Genomic DNA, 22,170 nt, shown 5'->3' on the forward strand with positions numbered 1-22,170 from the left:
GCCGACGCCGGTCGGGACTCGAGCAATACGCCGGGAGGGATACCGTCGGAGACTGCGCCAATCACATTGTCACGTCACTCCTGAGATCGCTTGCGTTTCATTTTGAAGGGACTGACCCCCCCAAAAATCATGTTTTTGCATCAAACGGTGACATTTTGCGCATTTGTGGCGCCCCCTATGGGTCAAAGTGGAAATGCTTTTGGGGACTCGTTGAGTAAACCACCCTCGACATGTGATTCAAATCTGGGATCGATTGGACGTTTCGTTTGTGATTTTTGCCATTTTTGGTGAAACGGGCCCCTCCCGCTAACTTTGGAAGCCATTTACGGACGAACGGTACGGACTATCAAAATGCCGCTTGGATAGGTTTATCGTATGGGTCCATAGATCACGTGTACCGATTTTTGTGAGATTTGGAAAAAAAAGTTGAGGAAAAGGAGCAAAAAGTGTGTTTTGAAGAAAATTCAAAATGGCGGAAAATCTATCCTGACGCAAATGGGCGTGGCCTATATGGGGAGATGCGTCGTGACCCAAGGAATCCAGGGAAAAATAAATTTTGCTTTTACGACCTACGGTTCAAGAGTTATAGGCCAAAAGGTAAAGTGGGCTGTTATAGCGCCACCATGTGGCCGACTGGTGTGATTATTTTCTTAATAATTTTGCAAAAAACTATTAACCTCCCCTCCAAATGTGGTAACTGTAGCTCTTACGGTTTCTGAGAAAAAAATACTTGAATGGGAGTTTTTGCAATTCCCATTAAAGTGGATGGGGAAATTTAATGCACTAATAAATCAATATCAAAAAATCTATCCTGACGCAAATGGGCGTGGCCTATATGGGGAGATGCGTAGTGACCCAAGGAATCCAGGTGAAAAGAAATTTTGATTTTAGGACCTACGGTTCAAGAGTTACAGGCCAAAACGTAAAGGGGGCTGTTATAGCGCCACCATGAGGCCGAATGGTGTGATATTTTTTTAAATAATTTCGGACTAAATTATGAACCTTCTCTCCAAATCTGGTAACTCTAGCTCTTACAGTTTCTGAGAAAAAAATACTTGAATTTGAGTTTTTTCACTTTTACATTAAAGTGGATGGGGACATTTAATGCACTAATTAAATTAATATCACAAGCGCACGATTCCCGTTCAAGACGGTCATTTTGATATATGGCACAACATTAGGGGATAAAAACTGTGGGAGGAGATGCGGTTTGAAAAAAGTTTATCTATAAATAAATAAAGAGTATAGAGTACTATAGTCTGGTTGCCCTGTTGGGCAACCACACTAATAATGGTGTCATATTGGTCATGTTTAATATGCTCCTCTAGTCTCCTATTCTCTCTCTATGCAAGGTCAAACTAGCTACAGGCTTTTTGTTGCTATCTGTCGGCTCCTCGAGTTATGTCAATATTTCTAGTTAAGAACTGTTTTAAGAACACTTCATCTCTGTCCCTCCGATACGATAACCACTCTTTCAGTGCCACTGAGTGACCACTGACCAGTGACGGGTCAAAAGCCGAGGTCAAAGTGTTGACCCAGACACAGGCGCGGGTCACCTTCATCATCTACCATCATCATCCTCATCTGACGTCGACGTATCATCATCACTCTCATCCAATCCAAGGAGTCCACCTTTGCCCGGAAACTCATCTATGTCACACCCTATGATGTCATTGTTTATGTTACCAAACTGATAACGGGTCATGTAAAACCCAGTGCTTTTTCTTCTGCGCACGCACGCACACACGGTGAGTGGGTGTCATCAGTGAGGACTGCAACAACAACAACCTTTCTTTTTCCTGATTTCTGTCAGGTGAAATAGGCTTATTTCTCTTCTTGCTTCTCATTCAATCAGCTCATTCAATTTGTTCATTTCCATTCAATTTAAGATATCTGACTTTAAAACAGAAAACTCATTTTAAATTTGAATATGTTTTATTGTAGACATCAGAGCAGTGAGATAATTGATTTACAGTAACAGACAGGATCAGAAATTTGACCCCATAAATTATGCTCATCAACGGAACACATCAAGGAATGAATGTTGTTATTTATTGTCAGAAACTAAAACACTTTGACCACTTATATTTTAAATGTAAGCATATATTTTTTTAATCTAAATGTAAATGGATGATTTTTATTTGACATTGTAACATTTCATAGAACAAAGACAAGAGAGGACCTTATCAGGTCTTTGCTCTATTTCCATCCCTCACTTCTGCCCTTTTCCCTCATTCTACTAACGTCCCTCTCTTCCTCCCTGCATCGGGCTGTTTCTCAATCTCCTTCTCTTTCTCTGAAGTCTAAAGCCATTCTCTTTTCCTGTCTTTCCGTCCTTGCTTTCTGAAAACCTTTTTCCTTCTCTTCTCAATCAGTCCTGCAGACTCCCTGGCATGTCCTCTGATTGGTTGGTCTGTCCTCTGGCTGATTGGTCCCTGTATCTCATAAGCCTTCTCCAATAGTGAGTTTCCACTGAGAGAGTAGCTGATGTCGAACCAGGTGAGGACAGAACCACGGTAATCCCTGAAAACACACACACACACACACACACACACACACACACACACACACACACACACACACACACACACACACACACACACACACACACACACACAAAGAGTCATTTGACTTGAGCTTTATGAGGTGCTGTGTGTAGGCTACTGAATGAACACGCACGCACACACGGGGACATACCCATAGTAAGAATAGGTCATGTAGAAGAAGACATCATTGTTGGACAGACTGGAATTCCACACCTGGACATCAGTCAGCTGACCATCAATGTTACTGATGTCAATTACAGGAGCACCTGTCCACTCAAACTAAACACACACACACACACACACACACACACACACACACACACACACACACACACACACACACACACACACACACACACACACACACACACACACACACACACAGAGAAGAGGAGAGAGAAAGGCTTGTTTGAATGTTGTAATGTAACAAGAGTAATTCTGTCTCTTTCTCTTGTCCTCTCTCTCCTCTGCTCACCTGCGTTTGCAGTCTCCTCCTGATGCTCATAGTCCCTCCTCTAAACACCTGGGCCACGCCCTTCCTGCTATCCACAGTGACACACACGCTGGTCCAGAGGCCATCACTGACGGATGGCCAGAGCTGCCTAAAGGACCCGAAGAAGGCCAGTTGACTGCCGTATAGAGTCAGCGTGAACCCACCAGTATCTTGTGACAGGACCATACGAGAGTATCCATCACTGAGGGTGAAGATCTGGCAGTCATCTTCAGCCATGTAACGCACGCACACAGACACACCTACACACACATCAGAAGAATCACAGAGTCAGTAGGAGAGTTTAGTGTAGTTTAGTTGAATTTCGTTTAGCTTTACTTGGTTTAGTCTTTTGTCAGCATAACATGAAATAATAACATATTAATATTCTTCCAGAGTGATTAATGTTGTGTTCTACAATGCAGCCTAATATATTCAGTTGCATTCTGTGTGTTTAACGTGACATAATATGAACAACTAGCAGAGTGTCTTGGAGGCAACACTGGTTCCTGGCACCTGCCAGAAAGAATCCCAGTACAGCCACAGGTATACCAGTACATTCACAGGTATACCAGTACAGCCACAGGTATACCAGTACAGCCACAGGTATACCAGTACAGCCACATGAATCCCCATACATACATGCACCATTAGATTATATTAGTGTGATCTACTGGTCCATTAGATTACATTAGATTAGTAAATCAGTAAGAGCTTCCGCTAAATGACTGAAGCTGGAATAGCAGGAAATTAAACAGGCTGTTCTAATTCATAAGAAGAACAGAACATATCAGACCAAACTCACCTCCTCTAGGAGACGCTGTGGTTGGTACTGGTGTTGTGGTTGTGGGTGCTGTGGTCCCTGGAGTTGTTGTCTTCCATGGGGGTGATGTGGTTCCTGGTGTGGTTGTTTCCCATGGGGGTGATGTGGTTCCTGGAGTTGTTGTCTTCCATGGGGGTGATGTGGTTCCTGGTGCGGTTGTTTCCCATGGGGGTGATGTGGTTCCTGGAGTTGTTGTCTTCCATGGCGAGTAGGAGGTGGTATAAGGAGTAGAGGGAGGGTAGAGGGAGACTCCTCCATCATACCGTGACAGAGTAAACATCTGGCCTCGCAAGTTTGTACCTGGATAGACTGGACAGGATAGATTGAAGAAAATAATTGAATAAGGTTTAATGCTTCCAGCCTTAACTTTGAGTGTGTGTGTGTGTGTGTGTGTGTGTGTGTGTGTGTGTGTGTGTGTGTGTGTGTGTGTGTGTGTGTGTGTGTGCGTGTGCGTGCGTGTGCGTTTGCCTAAGTGTACTGAATGTGTGTGTGTGTTTGCCGGTATCTATGTGTGTGTGCGTGTGCGTGTGTCTGTCTACCTACCAGGTCCAGATGTCATAGACTCCACCATCAGAATCATATTGAGAATGTAGAAGACAGCTGGTCTGTTTGGCCTCATGGTCCTTAGTGCTGTCCAGCAGAGCTCGTCAGGAAACTCTATCTGTATCTATATGTATTTCTCTGTCTACTTCTCTGTCCGTCTGTGTGCAGGCTGCTCCTTGTCTGTCGTCTGTCAAAACAAGCTTCACTTGTTTATCTTCACTCTCTTCCGTGTCCGGAAATATCAGTGTCACGGGCACTAGGTTTCGTTTCTGTTCTGTTCACAACAGTGGTATGTATCACTTCCAGTAAACACTCCACCCGCCCCCCAGATCATCAAATATAATACTGATGTATTATCTAAATCAGCGATTCCCCAGTGTGCCATGGGCCATGAGGATATTGCAAGTGGACCCCCAAATAATTGGCAAAACACTAAGAGTTTAATAATAATATAACTTTATTTTAACCGATAAATAGGAACTTAAAGTACGCAACATTAGTTCCAAGCCAGAACACAATCTAGTGAAAGATTAAAATAAACATTCTCATGCATTGTTTATGGCGAGGAATGACTATCGCCTTCCCCGCTGTTGCTATGCGGTGAGACAAAGCAGCAGCCAACCAGAAGTGTGCTTTGGTCTGAAATAGGCCTGGACTAGGCTTACACATGAGGTGTAAATAAAAATGATATACAGGGCTACAACATTTCCACACTCACTCCAGAGGGCCACATTGGGTATCTGCACTCTCACCAGTAGTATACTGTAAACCCCATCACTCAAATAGACCATAATAGTCACACATGTGTATATAAAGGGTATATTCACAATTATTATTCAGTGAAACATTATGTTTTATTTCAAATGCATTTAGTAATGCTTATATACATTTTATTAACTTAAATACAAATACATTGGACATAAAACAATATAATTTAATACAGTGGACTGTAATAAAAACGGATCATGTAAACTTGCATGTTTGGAATTGGAACCGCATTGGAATCAGTTCTCGGATATTGACCCGTGGGCCGCATTAAGTGAAGGTGGGGTCCGCATGTATATGACCCCTGGGCCGCCAGTTGCCCATGTATACGCCCTAAGTACAGCTTTGCTTTTATTTGGGACTTGGAAAAGAGCCTCATACAGGTTTTATACAAGTCCAATTATTAACCCAGTTATCCAAGTGGGACGCAGGTGAGCAGAGGAAAGGACAGAAGAGACAGAATTACTCTTGTTAAAACCACTTATTTGGACGTGAAGATAAATGTGACGTTCAAAACATAATAGCCACAAGCGGCAATGAAGGGGCCAAGCAGAGGAGGATTGTGGGTTCTTAGATGCAGCCAAGGACTCATAATATGTAATAATGTTTTCTCTAAAGCAGTGGTTCTCAAACATTTTCATGTCAAGGTACCCAAATTGATACTGTATGTATTTGGCCGCAGACCCCCATTTGAAAATATTTTGTGCCAACTAAGGACCCGCTTAAGAAAATATTTGTCAAGATGTGTCAACATTTTTCGAATAGATCTATTAACTCACAACGTGCCACGACGCGATGCGTTGCTAGATTGTAGATCTGGCATTTTCAAATGACCATAAAATAAGGGCTTAAGTGTTTAAACTAACTAATTTTGCTGGGGACCCCCTGGAACCCCCTCAAGGACCCCTGGGGGTCCCCAGACCCCACTTTGAGAACCAGTGTTCTAAAACAGTTTGGGTGTTGAATACAAAAAAATGCTTGTTATGCCCACCTAATCGTGAATTTGCACCAAATGTCAGTGCCACAGGATATTGCAGTCATGAATTATGCTCACTGATGTTAAGAGGGGCCCAACTAGAACAGTCAAAAGTTTGGAGTTTTTTTTTTATATTCACAATGCCACAATGGGGGTTTATTAAATGAGGTATTGTGTAGCTGATGTTGATGTGCCATGTGAAACATCAGCAGCATGTCACTGATCCTGTAAAACTTGATTGGAGAGCCAGTCCATCCCCTCTATCAGACCTGCGGAACTCACAGCACAGGACGCCTGTACAAGCCACTGTGACCATCCAGTGGTCAGACAGACAAGCATGAAGACAAGACGGAAAAACATCATGAGTTTATACATGTGTATTTATGAGTAAGATACTGCTTCTCTATCTCTTTCTCTCACTCACAAACCACGCACGCACGCACGCACGCACGCACGCACGCACAGACACCCACAGTAATGCACACATTAAACTTCAACCCAGACTGGAAGGGGGGCAGTCACTCACCGGGTTGGAGAGTCCGGATAGGTCGAGAGCCTCTGTGATGTCACTGACAGGCATGGCTCTGGGCAAATCCTGTTTGTTGGCTAAAACCAGCAACGGTATTCCCCTTAATTCTGCCTCCTCAATCTGTGAAATATATATATTTTTTTATTCTGCATTTTTGCTTTACTTCATAGTGACAATTGGAACAGGAAAGTCAGGAGAGAAACATGGGATGGATGGATTCCAACCCGGGCCAGCTGTGGGAAGGACTACCAGGCGAGTCCCCAACCAAAATAATCAAATAGGTATAATGTTCATAATATCTGTAACTGTCTATAGATAGATATATAGATAGATACCATTATGTGGAGCTCTTCAGCAGCATCTTTCATCCTGTCAGCATCGTTACTGTCTACAACGTATATTAATCCCTGTTACACAGAGAGACAGACAGTAAGACAGACAGACATACATCAATATGGTTTATTCCTTAATTTTCATAACAGCAGATGTGCTTTCTTTGACCTTTTTGCTTATGTTTGCCTCTCTTTATCGTTTTTCATTGTTTTCTTTGACACACTCAACAGTTTTATTGAGTGTGACAAATATGTCATTTGAAAGTACAGTAGTAGTAGTGGTAGTTGTAGTACCTATGTATTGTGGTAGTACAGTACAAGGGAATATGACGTATTATTGTAAGCCCTATATGCCTCCATAAAATGCCCTGCTCACCAAAAATTACTGAAAATATCGGTTGTCGGCTTACGGTTGAAAATCAGTAACAACAGTTCTAGTAGTAGTCACAATAGTAGTACCACATGTGTATTGTGGTACCTGTGCATTGTATTATTAGTAGTACCTGCGTATTGTAGTAGTAGTGTCTCCATAAGGGTCTGATGATACTCTGTCCTCCAATGTCCCACACGGTAAAACTGATGTTTTTATATTCAACAGTCTCCACATTAAAACCTACGGGACAAAGTAAATGAAATTCAGACGCACGCACGCACGCACGCACGCACGCACGCACGCACGCACGCACGCACGCACACACACACACACACACACACACACACACACACACACACACACACACACACACACACACACACACACACACACACACACACACACACACACAGTACTGCTTAAGATATGTAGAGATATATAGATGGATAGATACGTAGATAAGATATGTAGAGATATATAGATGGATAGATACGTAGATAAGATATGTAGAGATATATAGATGGATAGATACGTAGATAGATAGATGGATAGATACTCAATACTGGTGGGATTGTTGAGGTTGACATGTGAAGACAGACAGATGAATGCTGTGTATAGTGCATACCAATAGTTGGGATGGTGGTGACCACCTCTCCCAGTTTGAGTTTGTACAGGATGGTTGTCTTTCCCGCTGCGTCCAAACCCACTGAAAAACATCACAGGCATTATTCTTTATTATTAGTAGTTGTAGTATACAGTGCAAGGTGAATGTAGGCCATGCTTTGTTGCATGAAGGTGTTGCTCAGCGAAAATAACTGAAAACCACCTGACTTGATGTGTGTTGTTCAGTGATACCACACCGGTCATGTGACAAAATATAAATTAGACAACATTAGGCATTTAGCAACTACTTTTAACCAGAGCATCTAAAAGTGCAAGGTCAGTCAGCAGGGTAAGTATAATAGAGTGAAATTAGACCAAGTGAAAACAATAATATTTGCTACAAAGTAACCAGAGTATAGCAAGTATGTCAAAGTATTATTTTTATTAATAATAATAATAATAATAATAATAATAATAATAATAATAATAGTAGTAGTAGTAGTAGTAGTAGTAGTACTGGTGGTGGTGGTGAATGATGTTATTTTATTGTTATTATGGTATTAAACTCAAAGAGAGGAAAAAAGGAAAAAGTGTACTCTGGGTAGTGGGTACATATGCAGTGATTTCTTTATTGGTTGATTCGGCCTGCTGACCTTCCTAAGAATCAACAAGTGGTGGCAGTGTAAGGTAAGGTATTTTTATGGTAAACTCACCCATCAGAATCCTCATCGTCTTCTTTCCCACCCAGCGAGAGAAGATGTGTGAAAAGATGGCTCCCATTATCTTCACTGCTCTCTAAACAATAATCAACGTCTACAGATGATCAATCTATAACGTGTAACTAAGTCTCTGCTGAATGTATTGTTGGAACAGCAGCATTCAACACTTTGATGATGTATCACAGACTTTTCTCTCCTGTCTCTGTTTATATAGCTGACAACAGACCATTCCACCTCGTGACCTCCCCTCCCTCCATGTCACTTTATGTTGTGTCACCTGTATACACGGAGACATCACAGACGCAGTCAAAGGAACCATATTCTCTCAAGAACAGATTCAGAGCTGCGTTACTGATTCAAAGGTTAAAAAAAAAACAGCAGAGGGCGCTGTTTTTTCTTTTTTTGACGATGGGTTCCCAGATTGGAGGAACCATGGTTACATACAAAACACCACCACGCTGACGCTGTACTGGCTGGCTGGCACTGGCAGCATCCACGAATCCAACGTTGGTGAAAGTGACGTGGAGCAAGTGGTGTAAAGTAAGTAACTAAGTAGGCTACATGTGTACCTTACTGGAGTAGGCCTATTTCCAATTTTCAGTACTTTCACTTTTACTGCCCTACATCTCAGAGGCAAATATTATACTTTTACTCCACTACAATTATTTTAAAATTTTAGTTACTAGTTATTTTGTACATTTTGATTATTATTACAAAACATACATTAACCGCTTCAGCTCTGTATGGTGAAAAAAATGGTCAGACGAGCCAAATCCCTTTTCATTTTAAAAGTGAGATGTGGCACTAAGGTTTGCCTGTTTAAAGAGTAAGAAAGCTATAAAAAACATGCATTTCATTTAAATGTAATTTATTTGCATACCCTGCAATGTAAACAGTTATGTTTGCATTTATTTTCTTTGTTTTGGTAAAGCCTATTATTTTATTTTCCTGTTGCCACCTGGTGTCAAATTTGCATTCAAAAAAACAAAAACATGATTGTATGCATGCGTGTATCCTTGATTGTACTCTGTAGACATATTTTCTGAAAATGATGCTGTTAATTAGAGAAAAACCCTATTGTTTAAATAGTATACTATACTTGTCATCGCTCCTGACAACCATCTAGTAGCCTATGTCTATTCATCATTAAACAGCAGCCCCTCCCCCTTGGTTATCATTACCTACATGGTGCCATATATATTTTAATGTCAGCTACATAAATTGGCATTTCTTTCTTCGGTTTAATCAGAATGTAAATGTAAATATGTGGCAGTATTGGGTCTCTTGGCTTGTTCGTGCTGTGTGGACAAAGTTAAAGCTGTACTATGTAACTTTCCTCTTCTACCCTGGTTTTGAACCCGGGTCTCCTCCTGTGCACGTGCTGATTTTTTTTACACTGAACTGCCTGCTTTCTCAGCAGAGAAATTGAATTTTGATTTGTGTCAAACCAGAAACAGGATTGTGTCAAACCAGACACAGGATCTGAAGGTCTCAACAGAAGAGCAGGGAGACCAAATACAACCACATAGCTTGTATAAGCTGTATTATATTATCATACAGATGGGACAAAATAGTTACAGTCAGATTTATTGATGATGAAATAATAATTTAATAATAAAAACTGTGAGTCACACTGGTTTAATGTATCGTTCACATTTGCTGTGGTCAGACCTGTGATTGCTGCTCACTTTTATCCAAACTGTCTTACAGTACACACTAAGCTAGCAATGGGAGAGAATGATTTGGCGTGACGTGCATAGAAAATGAATCCAGTCGGGTCAGGCAAAGTTTAGTCTCGCGTGGCCAGACTGTTGCCTCCCACAATTTTCAAATGTTTCCGGTCATACAGTCTGGGACTCGGAAGCTCAGATCATGATTAGAATATAAACCGGATGTGAAGCTTCCTCCCCACTTCCGTTTCGTCTTTACAGTCGTGCAGATTTATCCGACTATAAATCAAAATCATCTAAGTATATTCAGCTTGCTGCTTAGCAGAAATGGAAATTAAAAAAGAAAATGTAAAGATATTTTAAAATATATTTTCGTTAACGGAAGTGCCAGTTTCCTCTCTCGGATTTCGGGAGTTGTAGTTCCAGACTCTATATAGCATTCAGAGATTGTGGAATAGTTGTCTGTCTACGCGAGACTAGGCAAAGTATGTATGTCATCCTGAGTGGAAGGAGGCTTGCTTTAGGTTCTCCAGCGTAGGTCACAGACCAGTGCGATATGGTCTGAGGGGTGGGATACACTGGGTAGGGCCTGGTAGGTTGTTACCTCCTCATGACTGGGCAGAGGGATTACCTGGTCCACCTGCACACAAAACAGACCAACCATCAGCACATATTCACTTACTCTACATAACAAGGTCATTGATAATGTCATACTGTACCTCCATCCTGTCCGGCTCAGTGAAGATGTAGTCCAGACAGCCGTGGAATCCTCCAACGTAGTTGGTGTAGGCTGGCTCTCCACACGCACTGAGGAGAGGACAGAACAGAGAGGACACTGTCTGGGGACAGGCCTCCTCTGGACCTCCAGAGATCCAGTCTGGGTGACTGTCTGCTATCACACCCTGGGTCAACAGACTGAACAGGCCTGGAGGGGGACAGACATGTAAAACATGGATGGATGGAGGGATGGAAGGACAGACAGAGAGAGGGAGTGGGGAAGGATAGGGGAGAGAAAGGGAGATAAGTAATCAAACAACCATTGACATTCAGATGGACAGAGACAAAGAGATGGATGGAGACGGGTAAACAGATTATTATTTATGTGGATAGACAGAGGCTAGTTTCAAGGTGGGTGTTGTTACTCGAGTAAAGGCAGAGCCACCTGAGCTAGGGGCGGCGTTACCTGAGTTAGGGGTGGAGTTGAAATCTCCAGAGAAGATTAGTGCAGCACCAGGTGCCACCTCACTGATCACATGGTTTAAGTGTTTCAGAGCCACACTAATCTGGACCAACCGAACATTCCCTCCTAGAGTGCAAGAGAAAGAAAGAACAGGTGGAGATATTTGATATTTCCTTACTTACACCTTGATCTTGAACCATGAGTTGTTCTGGTCTGCCATTTTGAAGGTTGTCCCAAGGCTCTCATTACTACTCCAAGGAGCAAAGATCAAGGAGTGAGAAGGGATCTCTGAGGAGCTATGAGTGAGGATACATGAGAGCAGACTTTCAATTGTCATGTCTCCTTTGTGGAAGTTGTTTCGTCTGAATAAATTCTCCTTCGCCACATGCCTTCTAATTCAGTGGTTATCAAACTTTTTCGTGCCAAGGATCCCAAAAATGATAAATGACAGATTTAGCAGATCCCCCATCTGAAAATGTTTTGTGCCCGGGACCCCCAGAAGAGAAGATTTGTGTTGAAAAATGTAAAACCTTTCAAACACAAAAATGTTCAATAATAGCAGATGTACAAGCTTGCAGCGCAGCACCAAGTGACGCGCTGTGAGCTTGTAGATCTGCTATTTCTGAGAACCACTGTTCTAAATCCTAAGAGTTTTTTATGCTGCTATATAGTAAAGCAACTTACTCCCTCTGATTCCTCCCTCCTCATCCGGAGGTGGGGCTAATGTGTGAAGAAACAACACAAGTGGAGGACGCGAAGATGCAAGTTTGAGTATATAGATGTGGCTCAACGGGGGGTATTACCTTTAGGGTGCCAGTATAGATGGGTGTTGGCCACACAGATCTTTCTAGAAGGCTCCTTCAGGACCTCAAATACACTCACCTGCACAGGAGATAAATGTTACGATGGATTGGTTATTCCACCCGTACAGCAAAGCAAATCATATTGTAGAGCAAGACACTCACACGCACGCACACGCACACACACACACACACACACACACACACACACACACACACACACACACACACACACACACACACACACACACAGTACCTGCAGAGCAGTGGATCTTTGTAAGATCTTGTCTTTGAGGACAGGGTTGGTAGATATCTTCTCTAACATGTCAGAGTACAGAGGGTCAGAGGTCAGCGATTCACTCAGTATAATGTCATGACGACTCAACAACTTCAGCTTTGACCTAAAATAGAGAGATAGTAGCGGAGCAGACATGAGTAGTCTGATATACTGTAGAGTAGAGAGAATGTGTGCTGATTGGGACATAAAGACTAATTAATTAACTAATTAAAGAGTGTTCTTCTAACCTGCGGTAGAATGTGGACAGGCCTTCATGTTGTTTCGCTTTGATCTTGAAAACCCCGTCGAAACCAAACGCATCCAGAGCTGGACACAGACTGTCACTGAACACCCCTAATTAACACATACATATACAATATATCACTGAACACCCCAACATTTAATACATCACTGAACACCCCTGATTAACATGTGATATAAAATATATCGCACACTGAACACCCCTAATTAAAACATGACATACAATACAGCAGGGGTTCTAAAGCAGGGGTTCGCTAGTCTCGCATAGCTAGACTTTCAGAGATCTCCCCCTACTTATGATAAGCAGAGCTTTCCAATTGTGGGCTTGCTGGTACTGCAGGGGCGGGGGTTCAATACAACCAAGACCCTTTTAGCATCGAAAAGTATAATACAGTCTAGTATAAACACAACAGGTGGTGTGTCCACAGATTCCAGCCTACCTTTGTCTACTTCCTGGAGACAGACAACATCAGCGTTGTATCCTGCCAGTTCTTTCTTGATGAGGTTCTGTCTGTAGTCGGCCTCCAGGGCGTAGGGGGCGCAGTAGGGATACAACACCGTCTTAGACAGCTCTGTCTGGGCATAGATGTCTGCCAGGATGTTGTACGACACCACCCTCAGCACACACTCCTCCGGCCCTTTGAGAGTGTACATGTGACGGTTGTCGAACGTGCACGCGCCCGGACCGGCCTCCACAGGCGCCAAGGAGACCAGCTCCTTGTCTGGCCCTCGTCGGTTGCCATCTTTGGGGGTGCAGCAGAGCCTCAGCCTCAAGCCAATGTCCAGGTTGGAAGGGACGTACACACGTTCGAGTCCCGCCTCTCTCCAGATGTCTCCACTGTCTCCTGCTGTGTCATCAGCACTAGGATCAGAAAACTAAGGAGTCAGACTGCTAGTATGACAACGAGGAGGAGACAGACTGTTGCCTAGGATCACAACAACAGGAAGGATACAAGATTGCTGTGTCTGGTAAGTGTTTAAATCAGTGGTTCTCAAATATTTTCATGTCAAGGACCCCCAAATTGATATGCATTTGCCTGTGGAGTTGGACCCTGTGCCAGGGAACTCATAAGAGAAGATTTGTGTTGTTCAAAAATCTAAATCATTCATAATTTTTGGACATCAACATCTTTCATCTACCAAATAGCTTAAGTAAAATATTGTTAACATGGTTAAACTGATTGTACCAGTGGGGGTCCACCGTCCCGGACCCCCACCCCCGGAGAACCACTGGCAATTGGTGTGTGTTTGAAACTCCCCCCCAGAGATAATATCAGGCAGAGACTCTGAGCCACTAGGCCTACTGCTACATGCTGTGGTAGATTCTCTTCCTTCATAAATGAATACGTACGTGTGAAGATGTGACGTTTGGACGTCAATATGTGATTGTTGTGTCACGTGTGCACAGCTGCCACAATATATATGTCAACAATGAAACATATCTAAAACGAAACATCTCCCGTCTCACCTGGCGTCGGGGCGGGTCTCCTTGTACCAGGTCAACTCACATTGGTCCAGGTGGCCGAACTCCACCTCCAGCTTGGGACAGACGGGGAACCCGGCCAGCAGAGAGGCCGGGAGCTCCGCCGTGGTGAAGGCCGGCGGGTTCCTCTGCACGGCGTACTTGACCTCTCCGACCTGCAGCACCGCCCCGTCCTGCCACGCTGCGGAATTCAACGTACCCTCTGGCACCAACTCACCGTTATCATAAAACAGTCTGACAGCCGGAGCTCTGGCTTCCTCCGTGGGCTGCTGGTGTTCTTTGCTCTTCTTGGATTTCTTAGCCTTTCCCTGGCCTTTGACCAGATTGTGACCGATCCTCGCCAGCAGTTTGCCCAGCTCCTCCGTGGTGTCCCTCAGCATGTGTTTATTGCTGCCGTCCAGGCTGAATGAGATGGTGAGTTTGGACTCCCCGGGGACACATCTGACCACAGCCCGCTCCATCCTATTGTTATTATGGAGGCGACGACAGAGTGGGTTCAGAATCTGATCTGAACGAGTTCTTGTCGGTGGGACTGATGACACCACGGCCAGGCGTAATAACAGTCTTCTGGACGATGTGGACAAGTAATTTAACATAAGTCCACTGGGGATTGAGATGAGGGGGTTGCTGATGCAATGCTGAAACACACAGCTCAACTAGAAGGAGAGAAATAAATACATAACGGAATCACGACACCTGTACTTATGTTACAGGATCATCAAGAGTCATCTGTGGATCATCAAGAGTCATCTGTGGTGATGATAACTACCCGGTATATTTGACCTACAAACACCACCGGTAGACAATGTTTATCCGTCCCTGGGGTAGTGGGTGTGTTATAACTAAGTTATTACTAATTATAATTAAGTTCTTCGTTATTTTACTGAAACTGCCAGATGATGTTAGACATTAATTAATGGTTTTCCAACCACTGCTACAATGCTGTCATAACTTCATCCATGTGTGTTTTGGTGCTTTTGTCTTCCTGTGTTTCTTCTTCCGGTGTGTTGAGTCATAGCAGCATAGGGTTATTTTTTCACCTTTATTGTGAGAGAGAGAGCTTTCTTATGTAAAACATTCTTATTAGAAACATAAACTGAAATGTCAAATGACACACATTGATAATAGATATAGATATATGGACTCATGTCAGATTTAGATTTGTGTAATTATGTTTTTTATTTACTGCATTTTAATTTAGTTTGTAACACTGGGTGTATATAAAAAGCAAAGCTAAACTATTGCAAGAAGTGTGTGTGTGTGTGTGTGTGTGTGTGTGTGTGTGTGTGTGTGTGTGTGTGTGTGTGTGTGTGTGTGTGTGTGTGTGTGTGTGTGTGTGTGTGTGTGTGTTGTTTAAAAAAAAAATCTATGATATATTTGAAACCACGTTAAACCATTGTGACTTACATAATAGTACTATATTATATATTATAGACTGTAACAGAGCAAAACAAGGCAAATAACTACCCAACGTAGCTTTGATACGCTAGCGCCATCTCGTGGCTGATTAGAGTAACAATCACCTGGCTGATTATTTCATACAGCTTTATGTACAAAAATCCAAACCATCCCTTTAAAGAAAACAGCAATATCTAAAATTAAATCAAGGCAACTAAAAGCAGAGCAACCATGCTGGAGACATGGAGGTGGGCCACGCACATATATTATGGACGTGTCCCAAAATACTGGCAGGATATACATTCCACCATAAATACTATTTTGTGTTTTAAGATACCTCAGACTTGTTCCTTGGTATATTTTGGGAATCCAATCCCAATTTCTTTTTCAACAAATGACAAATATTTAATAAAAATCTTCCTAGCAGCAAGCAAGAAAGCGATCACACATCGCTGGTACCAAAGACATTTGGATGGACATCATAGGGGAAATATACATAATTGAAAAACGAACATTCATTCTCAGACTACAAGTTTCACAAAAATTGGGAAAAGAGGGATTTCTTCCTTCAGCCCATGGACAATGCATGAAAAAACTAAACAAAAAAAACGACATAGTACTAAAAGTAATGACCCAGCCTTTTTGTCTTTTCTTGTCATGTCTTTTTTTGTTTGTACCCTTGTATGTATGTTTGTTTTCTTCTCTAAAAAAATAAGTGATAAACCAACAACACAGTGTGACGTGACCAACAACACAGCCAACAACTTGTTACAAAAGTTGTACAGAATTGGTATCTAAATGTACTTAAAGTACCAAAAGCATATACTTATTATGCAGAATGTCCCATTTCAAAAAATAAAATAAAATGTCAAAAAAATCTTATGAAAATAGCAGAAAGTGGTTAAAGTATGTTTGTAACAATAATCAAAATCTACAAAGAAATAGAAACAAATATTATAAAGTATTCTGACATTATCATGAATCACGTAAAAATAAAAACAGGCAGTAATCAGGACACCCCTATCCGGGTCCTCAGCCTTCTTACTTTGCCGCGGTGCATGCTGGGTCTTTCCTTTCCATCCCAGGCTCGAAATCAGCAAACATGGGTATGAAACTTATTCTGTCCATAATGCTGCTAAACGGCCCAATTTAGGCGCTATTCTGCATCGACGGGACGTTTGGGTGTTTTATACACCGTTATGTTCGTCCGAAGGGCGGACAAAATCACATCTAACATGAAATATGAGTACATTTTGAAGGCAGCGGTCTCAGCAACGTGGAGCGGCCATGAGAGACGCACCACCGCGATAGCATAGTTAGCTTAGCATGGCGTTCAATCTGTCATAATTTTCGTGGTATTTCATGGTATGCTCAGACATTTATGGTGTAATAGAGACAATAGTGCCTCAGTTGGTGACAACAAGCACTTATTGTTTTTGCGTTGTGATTTTTGGCTACCGTGTTGTCAAAGATTTAAGGTAACAGCCCAGCTGCACTGACCCTAACGCAGTGGTTCTCAAAGTAGATTAGATTCCAGGAACTCTCTGGGTTCCCTTTAGGGGTTTTAAATTGACCTTTTACAAGTCTGTAACTCTGACTGTATACAAATGAGGGTCCCTATTGTTCCATTGGTATACTGTCAGAGTGAAGGGGAGTCCTTGAAAGTTAAAAGTTTGAGAACCACTGCCCTAACGTACTCCAGTCATGTGTTGTAACGTAAAAAGGGATCTAGTTATGTGCCACTGTAGACACTGACTTGTGGTTTATGTGGCTATTGCCAGTTTTTTTAGAATGTGAAACTTTAACATTTAAGTACATAGTATTGTGTTAAAAGTGGCTGACGTTTACCTGTAAACTGTACTGAGGGTTGTGCAAGCTGCAAGGTTCTTAACACTTGTTATGGTGAGGAGATGAAGTGTAATAATAGCTGACCGAATAAGGCACTTAATTGATTGATGTATTGTGGAACAAAACTTTTTTGACCTAAGATCAATTTTAAAAAATACTTTTAATGGGACAAATTTTCTCTTAAAATGGCTTTCTACAAACTGAACTGCCTTGGTGGCATTCTCTTGAAATTCTGCTACAACCATTTTCGTTATGGATTACAGACTGCGTTATATCAGGAGAATTGAGAATCTTGTTTGTGAATTAAAAACTTAAAGCCTACATGAATGTTAATTATGGTCCATTTCTCCAGGAAAGTGTCGTGGTTTGCGTACTGCCAGGAAACTGCGTAACCATCGCCGCGAGCAGAAGTGGCATGACAAGCAGTACAAGAAGGCCCATCTGGGCACTGCCCTGAAGGCCAACCCTTTCGGAGGAGCCTCTCACGCCAAGGGCATCGTCCTTGAGAAAGTGTGAGTATCAGAAACACAGGAGTACAAAGTGATCTGAGAGAAACAAATGGAAGTGCCTTCTATATAGGTCCTATTTCAGACTGCAAGTAGAAATGGTTTTAAAAAATGGTCACCAATGAATTGGTGCAGTTGAAAGGGTGTGACTGAAAGATACACTTTTTGCATCCTGGGTTCACACAAAACCTAGCTGCTAATTTATACGATTGTTTTGGTCATTATGGCCCAGTTGACATCATCCTTTATCAGTTGGCAATGACCACAGACCATAATGGTTGCAGAATGGGTGTTTATGTAGTTTTAATCAATTGCAGCCAAAAATATCAACACATGATTGAAAATGTTGTACATCTGGCTTCTATGCCCCTCTGAGCAGATTTGTTAATGATTCTAATGTTATCAATGACTGTTCTGTCTGTAGGGGTGTTGAGGCTAAGCAGCCTAACTCTGCCATCAGGAAGTGTGTGAGGGTTCAGCTTATCAAGAACGGCAAGAAGATCACAGCTTTTGTCCCCAACGACGGTTGTCTGAACTTCATCGAGGTAAAACTTCAGCAGCCTCTACACAGGACACACTCTTCACAGCCTAAAATTAGTTGTATTTCTGAGGCTTGAGTATTCATCTGTGAAATCATTTCGAATGGCTACATAAGAACGAAAGCATTAAAGGTTAACTTGTCACAAGAATCCTATCGTTCTATTGTGAGGACATGAAAATCGGATGACCCATCCCAATGTATTGTATGCTGAGAGCTTGCACTGGAAAATCGTTGCCAGTCTATGTAAAACTGAAAGTACATTATTTTACGTAGGCTGACAGGGATTGCTCCTTATTTAGTTCCATTGTCAGACATTTAACAATGCGTTCTGTATGCTCAGCGGTAGACAACGTCCTCTTTTAACGCCTTAGCATTAATATACTTGCCAATAGTATTGGAGAAAATAAACATTTCGTCAATAGAAGTTGGTATTCATGTTTTTGACATTTTTTTTAAAAAATGACCATATTACTTTAATATCTGTCTACCATTAACAGACATTGTGTGAATCATCATTTATTTTTATTTATTTGTTAAAAAGAAGGGAGGGGGGGTAAGTCCTTGACACTCTGAGTGTGTCAAGGACCAATTGGATTGCTTGGCTCGACCAGCTGTTAGCTGTTATAATTCTGGGTTGTGCAGGAGGCTGAGAAAAAGCAACACACATAGTAGTCAGTTTTTCATGTGGTGTTGGTTAGTCTACTACTCTAGTCAACTCTAATGGACGCCAACTAGTAGTCGGTGAACAATTCTAATCTGGTAGACTAGACGGGTAGAATCCTGCTGACAACATTGTTGATCATTTATTTTATTCTTTCCTATCTCTTCTCCAATCCCTCCTTTCTCCTCTCCTGTGTGCAGGAGAACGATGAGGTCCTGGTGGCAGGGTTCGGTCGTAAGGGCCATGCTGTGGGCGACATCCCCGGTGTCCGCTTCAAGGTGGTCAAGGTGGCCAATGTGTCACTGCTCGCCCTTTACAAGGGCAAGAAGGAGAGACCCAGGTCATAGACATTGAATAAACAGAAAATAAAAGTGACACGTCTTTTTTCCAACCCCATCTTGTCTCTTTGTGTTTGTGTGTAGGCATTATAATTGTGCAGATAACATATAGGATATTAAACACATTAAAGATGGACCTTTATTTGTACAGAGGGATATTCATTGCAGCACTGCTGAATGAAACGAAGATACAGGTATGGGTAGAGCGACTACAGAGAAATAACAAAATGGTAATTAAATGGAGTTTTTTTACCCCCAACTAAATGGATATAATCTAATGCTGTAAAGTGTTTGTTCAGTAACAATACCCCCAGCTGCATTTTCAGTGAGAACTCATACAGGATAATCAAGTGAAATAAGTGATGACACAAGGAAATAAGCAGGCGAATTTTGAACTTGAACACTAAAGTAAAGGTTTAAAAGTGGTATGATCTGACATTTATTTTTCTGTTCAGGGTCATCCCTATTGCTGAACAAAATTGCAATGATTGCTATCAGCAAAAGGAACTTATTCACAGACATTTTCTTTAAACCCCAAAACATCAGCCTTGACTTGATCTACTCTGGTCATGTGTTAATGTGCTTTCGGTCATATACCATATTGTAATGTTTTCGAGAGAACGCAACTACAAGACGATAGACTTGAGATTAACAGGTCAGTATAAGGGTCCATTTCTGACACTGAATAAAAATGGAATGTTTGTAATTGCCAATACGCAATTGTGGTGATCTTTTGTATCTGCATAAATCTCTGAATTATGAAGTTGTATGATAAAGTCAGAACGGCAAGAACAAATCCGAGAATTCTGAGAGATGTCAAGTTGGGATTATGAGGGACATTTTCCGCTTTTAATATCCATTGGTAGACATTTGGTGATTCTGGACAACTGTTTTGCTTTACATAGGTGAAATGTGGGTGAGTGTTATGACTACAGATAGATTTTTATATTGACAAGTAAAATGTGTGGAGCATTCAATAAAGCCCTGCAGCACTTTGTTGTCAACAATATCCAGAACCAGGATACAGTACACTCTAGGTTTACGCTTAATATGAACAGCATTGCAGTCTACATACATTTTACCAGTGCAGTCGAATGCAATGCAGTGCTTGTAGTTGAGAACAGTGTAGGTATTTCTTTTATTTTACTGGGGTATTTCCATTTTCAGTACTTTTACCTCTACTCCACTACATCTCGGAGGCAAAAATATTTATATGTAAACTTTAGTTACATTGCAGATTTGTATTATTACAAAACATTAACCAGTTCAACCCTAAACATTTCAGCCAATACATTGTGATGCGATGTATTGTGAGCTTGTAGATCTGCTACTTTCAAAAGATTTTCACATTATACATTTCAAAACTTGTGAAATGGGACATTCTGCACAATGACTACTTTCTACTAGTCATTGGTACTTTTAAGTACATTTGATACTAATAATTTTGTACGCAAGTGATCTTTTTATTCCATACTTTTACTTGTAACAGAGTATTTCTACATTGCAGTATTGATACTTTTGCTTAAGTAAAAAAAAAAGTGAGTACTTTTTCCACCACTGGTTGTTATAAATCCAATTTATACCATAAATGAACCCTAGACATTGTTCAACAGTAGGTAGCGCTGTCGCAAATATAGGCTCCTAGAAATGCTAGTGCAAACTCCACCCAACCAGTTCCTGTGGTTCCAAAACGGTGTTGCCAGATATTGAGAGAGAAATAAGCAACCAGGTGTATGAAAACAAGGCCAAAAGAAGCAACACATGAGCACTTTAATTATATACATAATAGTATACTATATAGTATATACATTGGCTATTTAGAGCTTGTAAATCTGCTATTTTCAAAGAAAATCTTGGGGGGAAAAGTTAAAATTGTATGGGGGTCTCTGGCACAACATATTTCCAGAAGGGGCTGCGGACAAATACGTAAATAATTTGGGGGTCCTTGACATGAAAATGTTTTTAACCACTGGTTTAAACATTATTAGGAAACAAGTCAATAAGCAACTACACTTTAGAAACAAGCCCAGCAAAAACCGCAACCAGAAAAAGAAGCCCAAAGTTGCTTATAATAAGCAGACCTGGCAACACTGTTCCAAAACAACCATGAAACTAACGCGTTAAGCAAAACAGTGGGTAACCGCCCTGCAATTATATTGTGCATTCATTATAAATATATAATCCATCAGTTGTGCGATTACCTGCTATGATTACCTACTTTTGCAATTATTATTATTTAAGAGGGGAATTTCTCAACTTTCACAACTTGTTCTACTGTTTGACTATTTCGCCCTGCAATTATATTGTGCATTCATTATAAATATATAATCCATCAGTTGTGCGAGATTCATTATATTGAAATTACCTACTTTTGCAATTATTATTATTTAAGAGGGGAATTTCTCAACTTGTTCTGTTTGACTATTTGCATAGCTCCGTTTACAACTTGTTCTACTGTTTGATTGATGGTCCTTAAAAGGGACACACACACAGAGAGAGAGAGAGAGA

At 41.4% G+C, this 22,170-nt stretch overlaps 5 protein-coding genes across 6 annotated transcripts in view; 2 read left to right on the forward strand and 3 right to left on the reverse strand.

Moving 5' to 3' along the window:
* dennd6a (DENN/MADD domain containing 6A) overlaps positions 1-22,170 on the forward strand; it is a 252,356-nt gene that overhangs the window by 21,078 nt on the left and 209,108 nt on the right. The gene's annotated exons all lie outside the window — the stretch shown is intronic.
* Positions 1,917-4,633, reverse strand: LOC311049503 (uncharacterized protein). Of its 2 annotated transcripts, XM_084063109.1 has the most exons (6): positions 4,403-4,633; positions 3,842-4,168; positions 3,022-3,299; positions 2,698-2,825; positions 2,311-2,523; positions 1,917-2,182 (listed from the first exon to the last, which is right to left on the reverse strand). In XM_084063109.1, exons 1-6 carry the CDS (start codon positions 4,476-4,478, stop codon positions 2,158-2,160), a joined length of 1,047 nt encoding a protein of 348 aa, XP_083919235.1. In that variant the 5' UTR covers positions 4,479-4,633; the 3' UTR covers positions 1,917-2,157. The 2 variants fall into 2 exon arrangements, with proteins under 2 accessions (XP_083919235.1, XP_083919236.1); XM_084063110.1 differs by having other exon boundaries at positions 1,917-2,523.
* On the reverse strand, positions 6,360-8,760 carry LOC311048561 (ADP-ribosylation factor 4-like; the record flags this gene model as incomplete). Its single annotated transcript, XM_084061824.1, has 6 exons — positions 6,360-6,449; positions 6,670-6,792; positions 7,008-7,079; positions 7,508-7,617; positions 8,003-8,083; positions 8,694-8,760. 6 exons carry the CDS (start codon positions 8,758-8,760, stop codon positions 6,360-6,362), a joined length of 543 nt encoding a protein of 180 aa, XP_083917950.1.
* pde12 (phosphodiesterase 12) lies at positions 10,278-15,336 on the reverse strand. Its single transcript, XM_084063086.1, has 8 exons — positions 14,356-15,336; positions 13,328-13,749; positions 12,875-12,980; positions 12,606-12,750; positions 12,353-12,431; positions 11,553-11,675; positions 11,089-11,294; positions 10,278-11,009 (listed from the first exon to the last, which is right to left on the reverse strand). Exons 1-8 carry the CDS (start codon positions 14,964-14,966, stop codon positions 10,890-10,892), a joined length of 1,812 nt encoding a protein of 603 aa, XP_083919212.1. The 5' UTR covers positions 14,967-15,336; the 3' UTR covers positions 10,278-10,889.
* rps23 (ribosomal protein S23) lies at positions 16,822-19,720 on the forward strand. The gene is made up of 4 exons (XM_084063119.1): positions 16,822-16,874; positions 17,969-18,128; positions 18,547-18,667; positions 19,525-19,720. The coding sequence occupies exons 1-4, from the start codon at positions 16,871-16,873 to the stop codon at positions 19,669-19,671; spliced, it is 432 nt and encodes a 143-aa protein (XP_083919245.1). The 5' UTR covers positions 16,822-16,870; the 3' UTR covers positions 19,672-19,720.

This window comes from Gymnoscopelus microlampas (genome assembly GCF_963454915.1).
Source record: "Gymnoscopelus microlampas genome assembly, chromosome: 7".
Taxonomy (NCBI): domain Eukaryota; kingdom Metazoa; phylum Chordata; class Actinopteri; order Myctophiformes; family Myctophidae; genus Gymnoscopelus; species Gymnoscopelus microlampas.

Excerpts from the sequence above, each read along its gene's own strand:
- LOC311049503 (XM_084063109.1), bottom strand. The coding sequence starts at position 4,478 with ATGAGGCCAAACAGACCAGCTGTCTTCTACATTCTCAATATGATTCTG. Across the intron at positions 2,826-3,021 it reads GGAGGAGACTGCAAACGCAG|TTTGAGTGGACAGGTGCTCC; the intron begins GTGAGCAGAGGA and ends GTGTGTGTTTAG. Across the intron at positions 2,524-2,697 it reads ATGACCTATTCTTACTATGG|GGATTACCGTGGTTCTGTCC; the intron begins GTATGTCCCCGT and ends GTGTGTTTTCAG.
- pde12 (XM_084063086.1), bottom strand. The coding sequence starts at position 14,966 with ATGTTAAATTACTTGTCCACATCGTCCAGAAGACTGTTATTACGCCTG. Across the intron at positions 13,750-14,355 it reads GAGACCCGCCCCGACGCCAG|TGCTGATGACACAGCAGGAG; the intron begins GTGAGACGGGAG and ends TTCTGATCCTAG. Across the intron at positions 11,295-11,552 it reads CAACTCCACCCCTAACTCAG|GCCTGTTCAGTCTGTTGACC; the intron begins GTAACGCCGCCC and ends GTCCCCCTCCAG.
- rps23 (XM_084063119.1), top strand. Across the intron at positions 18,129-18,546 it reads GGCATCGTCCTTGAGAAAGT|GGGTGTTGAGGCTAAGCAGC; the intron begins GTGAGTATCAGA and ends TTCTGTCTGTAG. Across the intron at positions 18,668-19,524 it reads GTTGTCTGAACTTCATCGAG|GAGAACGATGAGGTCCTGGT; the intron begins GTAAAACTTCAG and ends TCCTGTGTGCAG.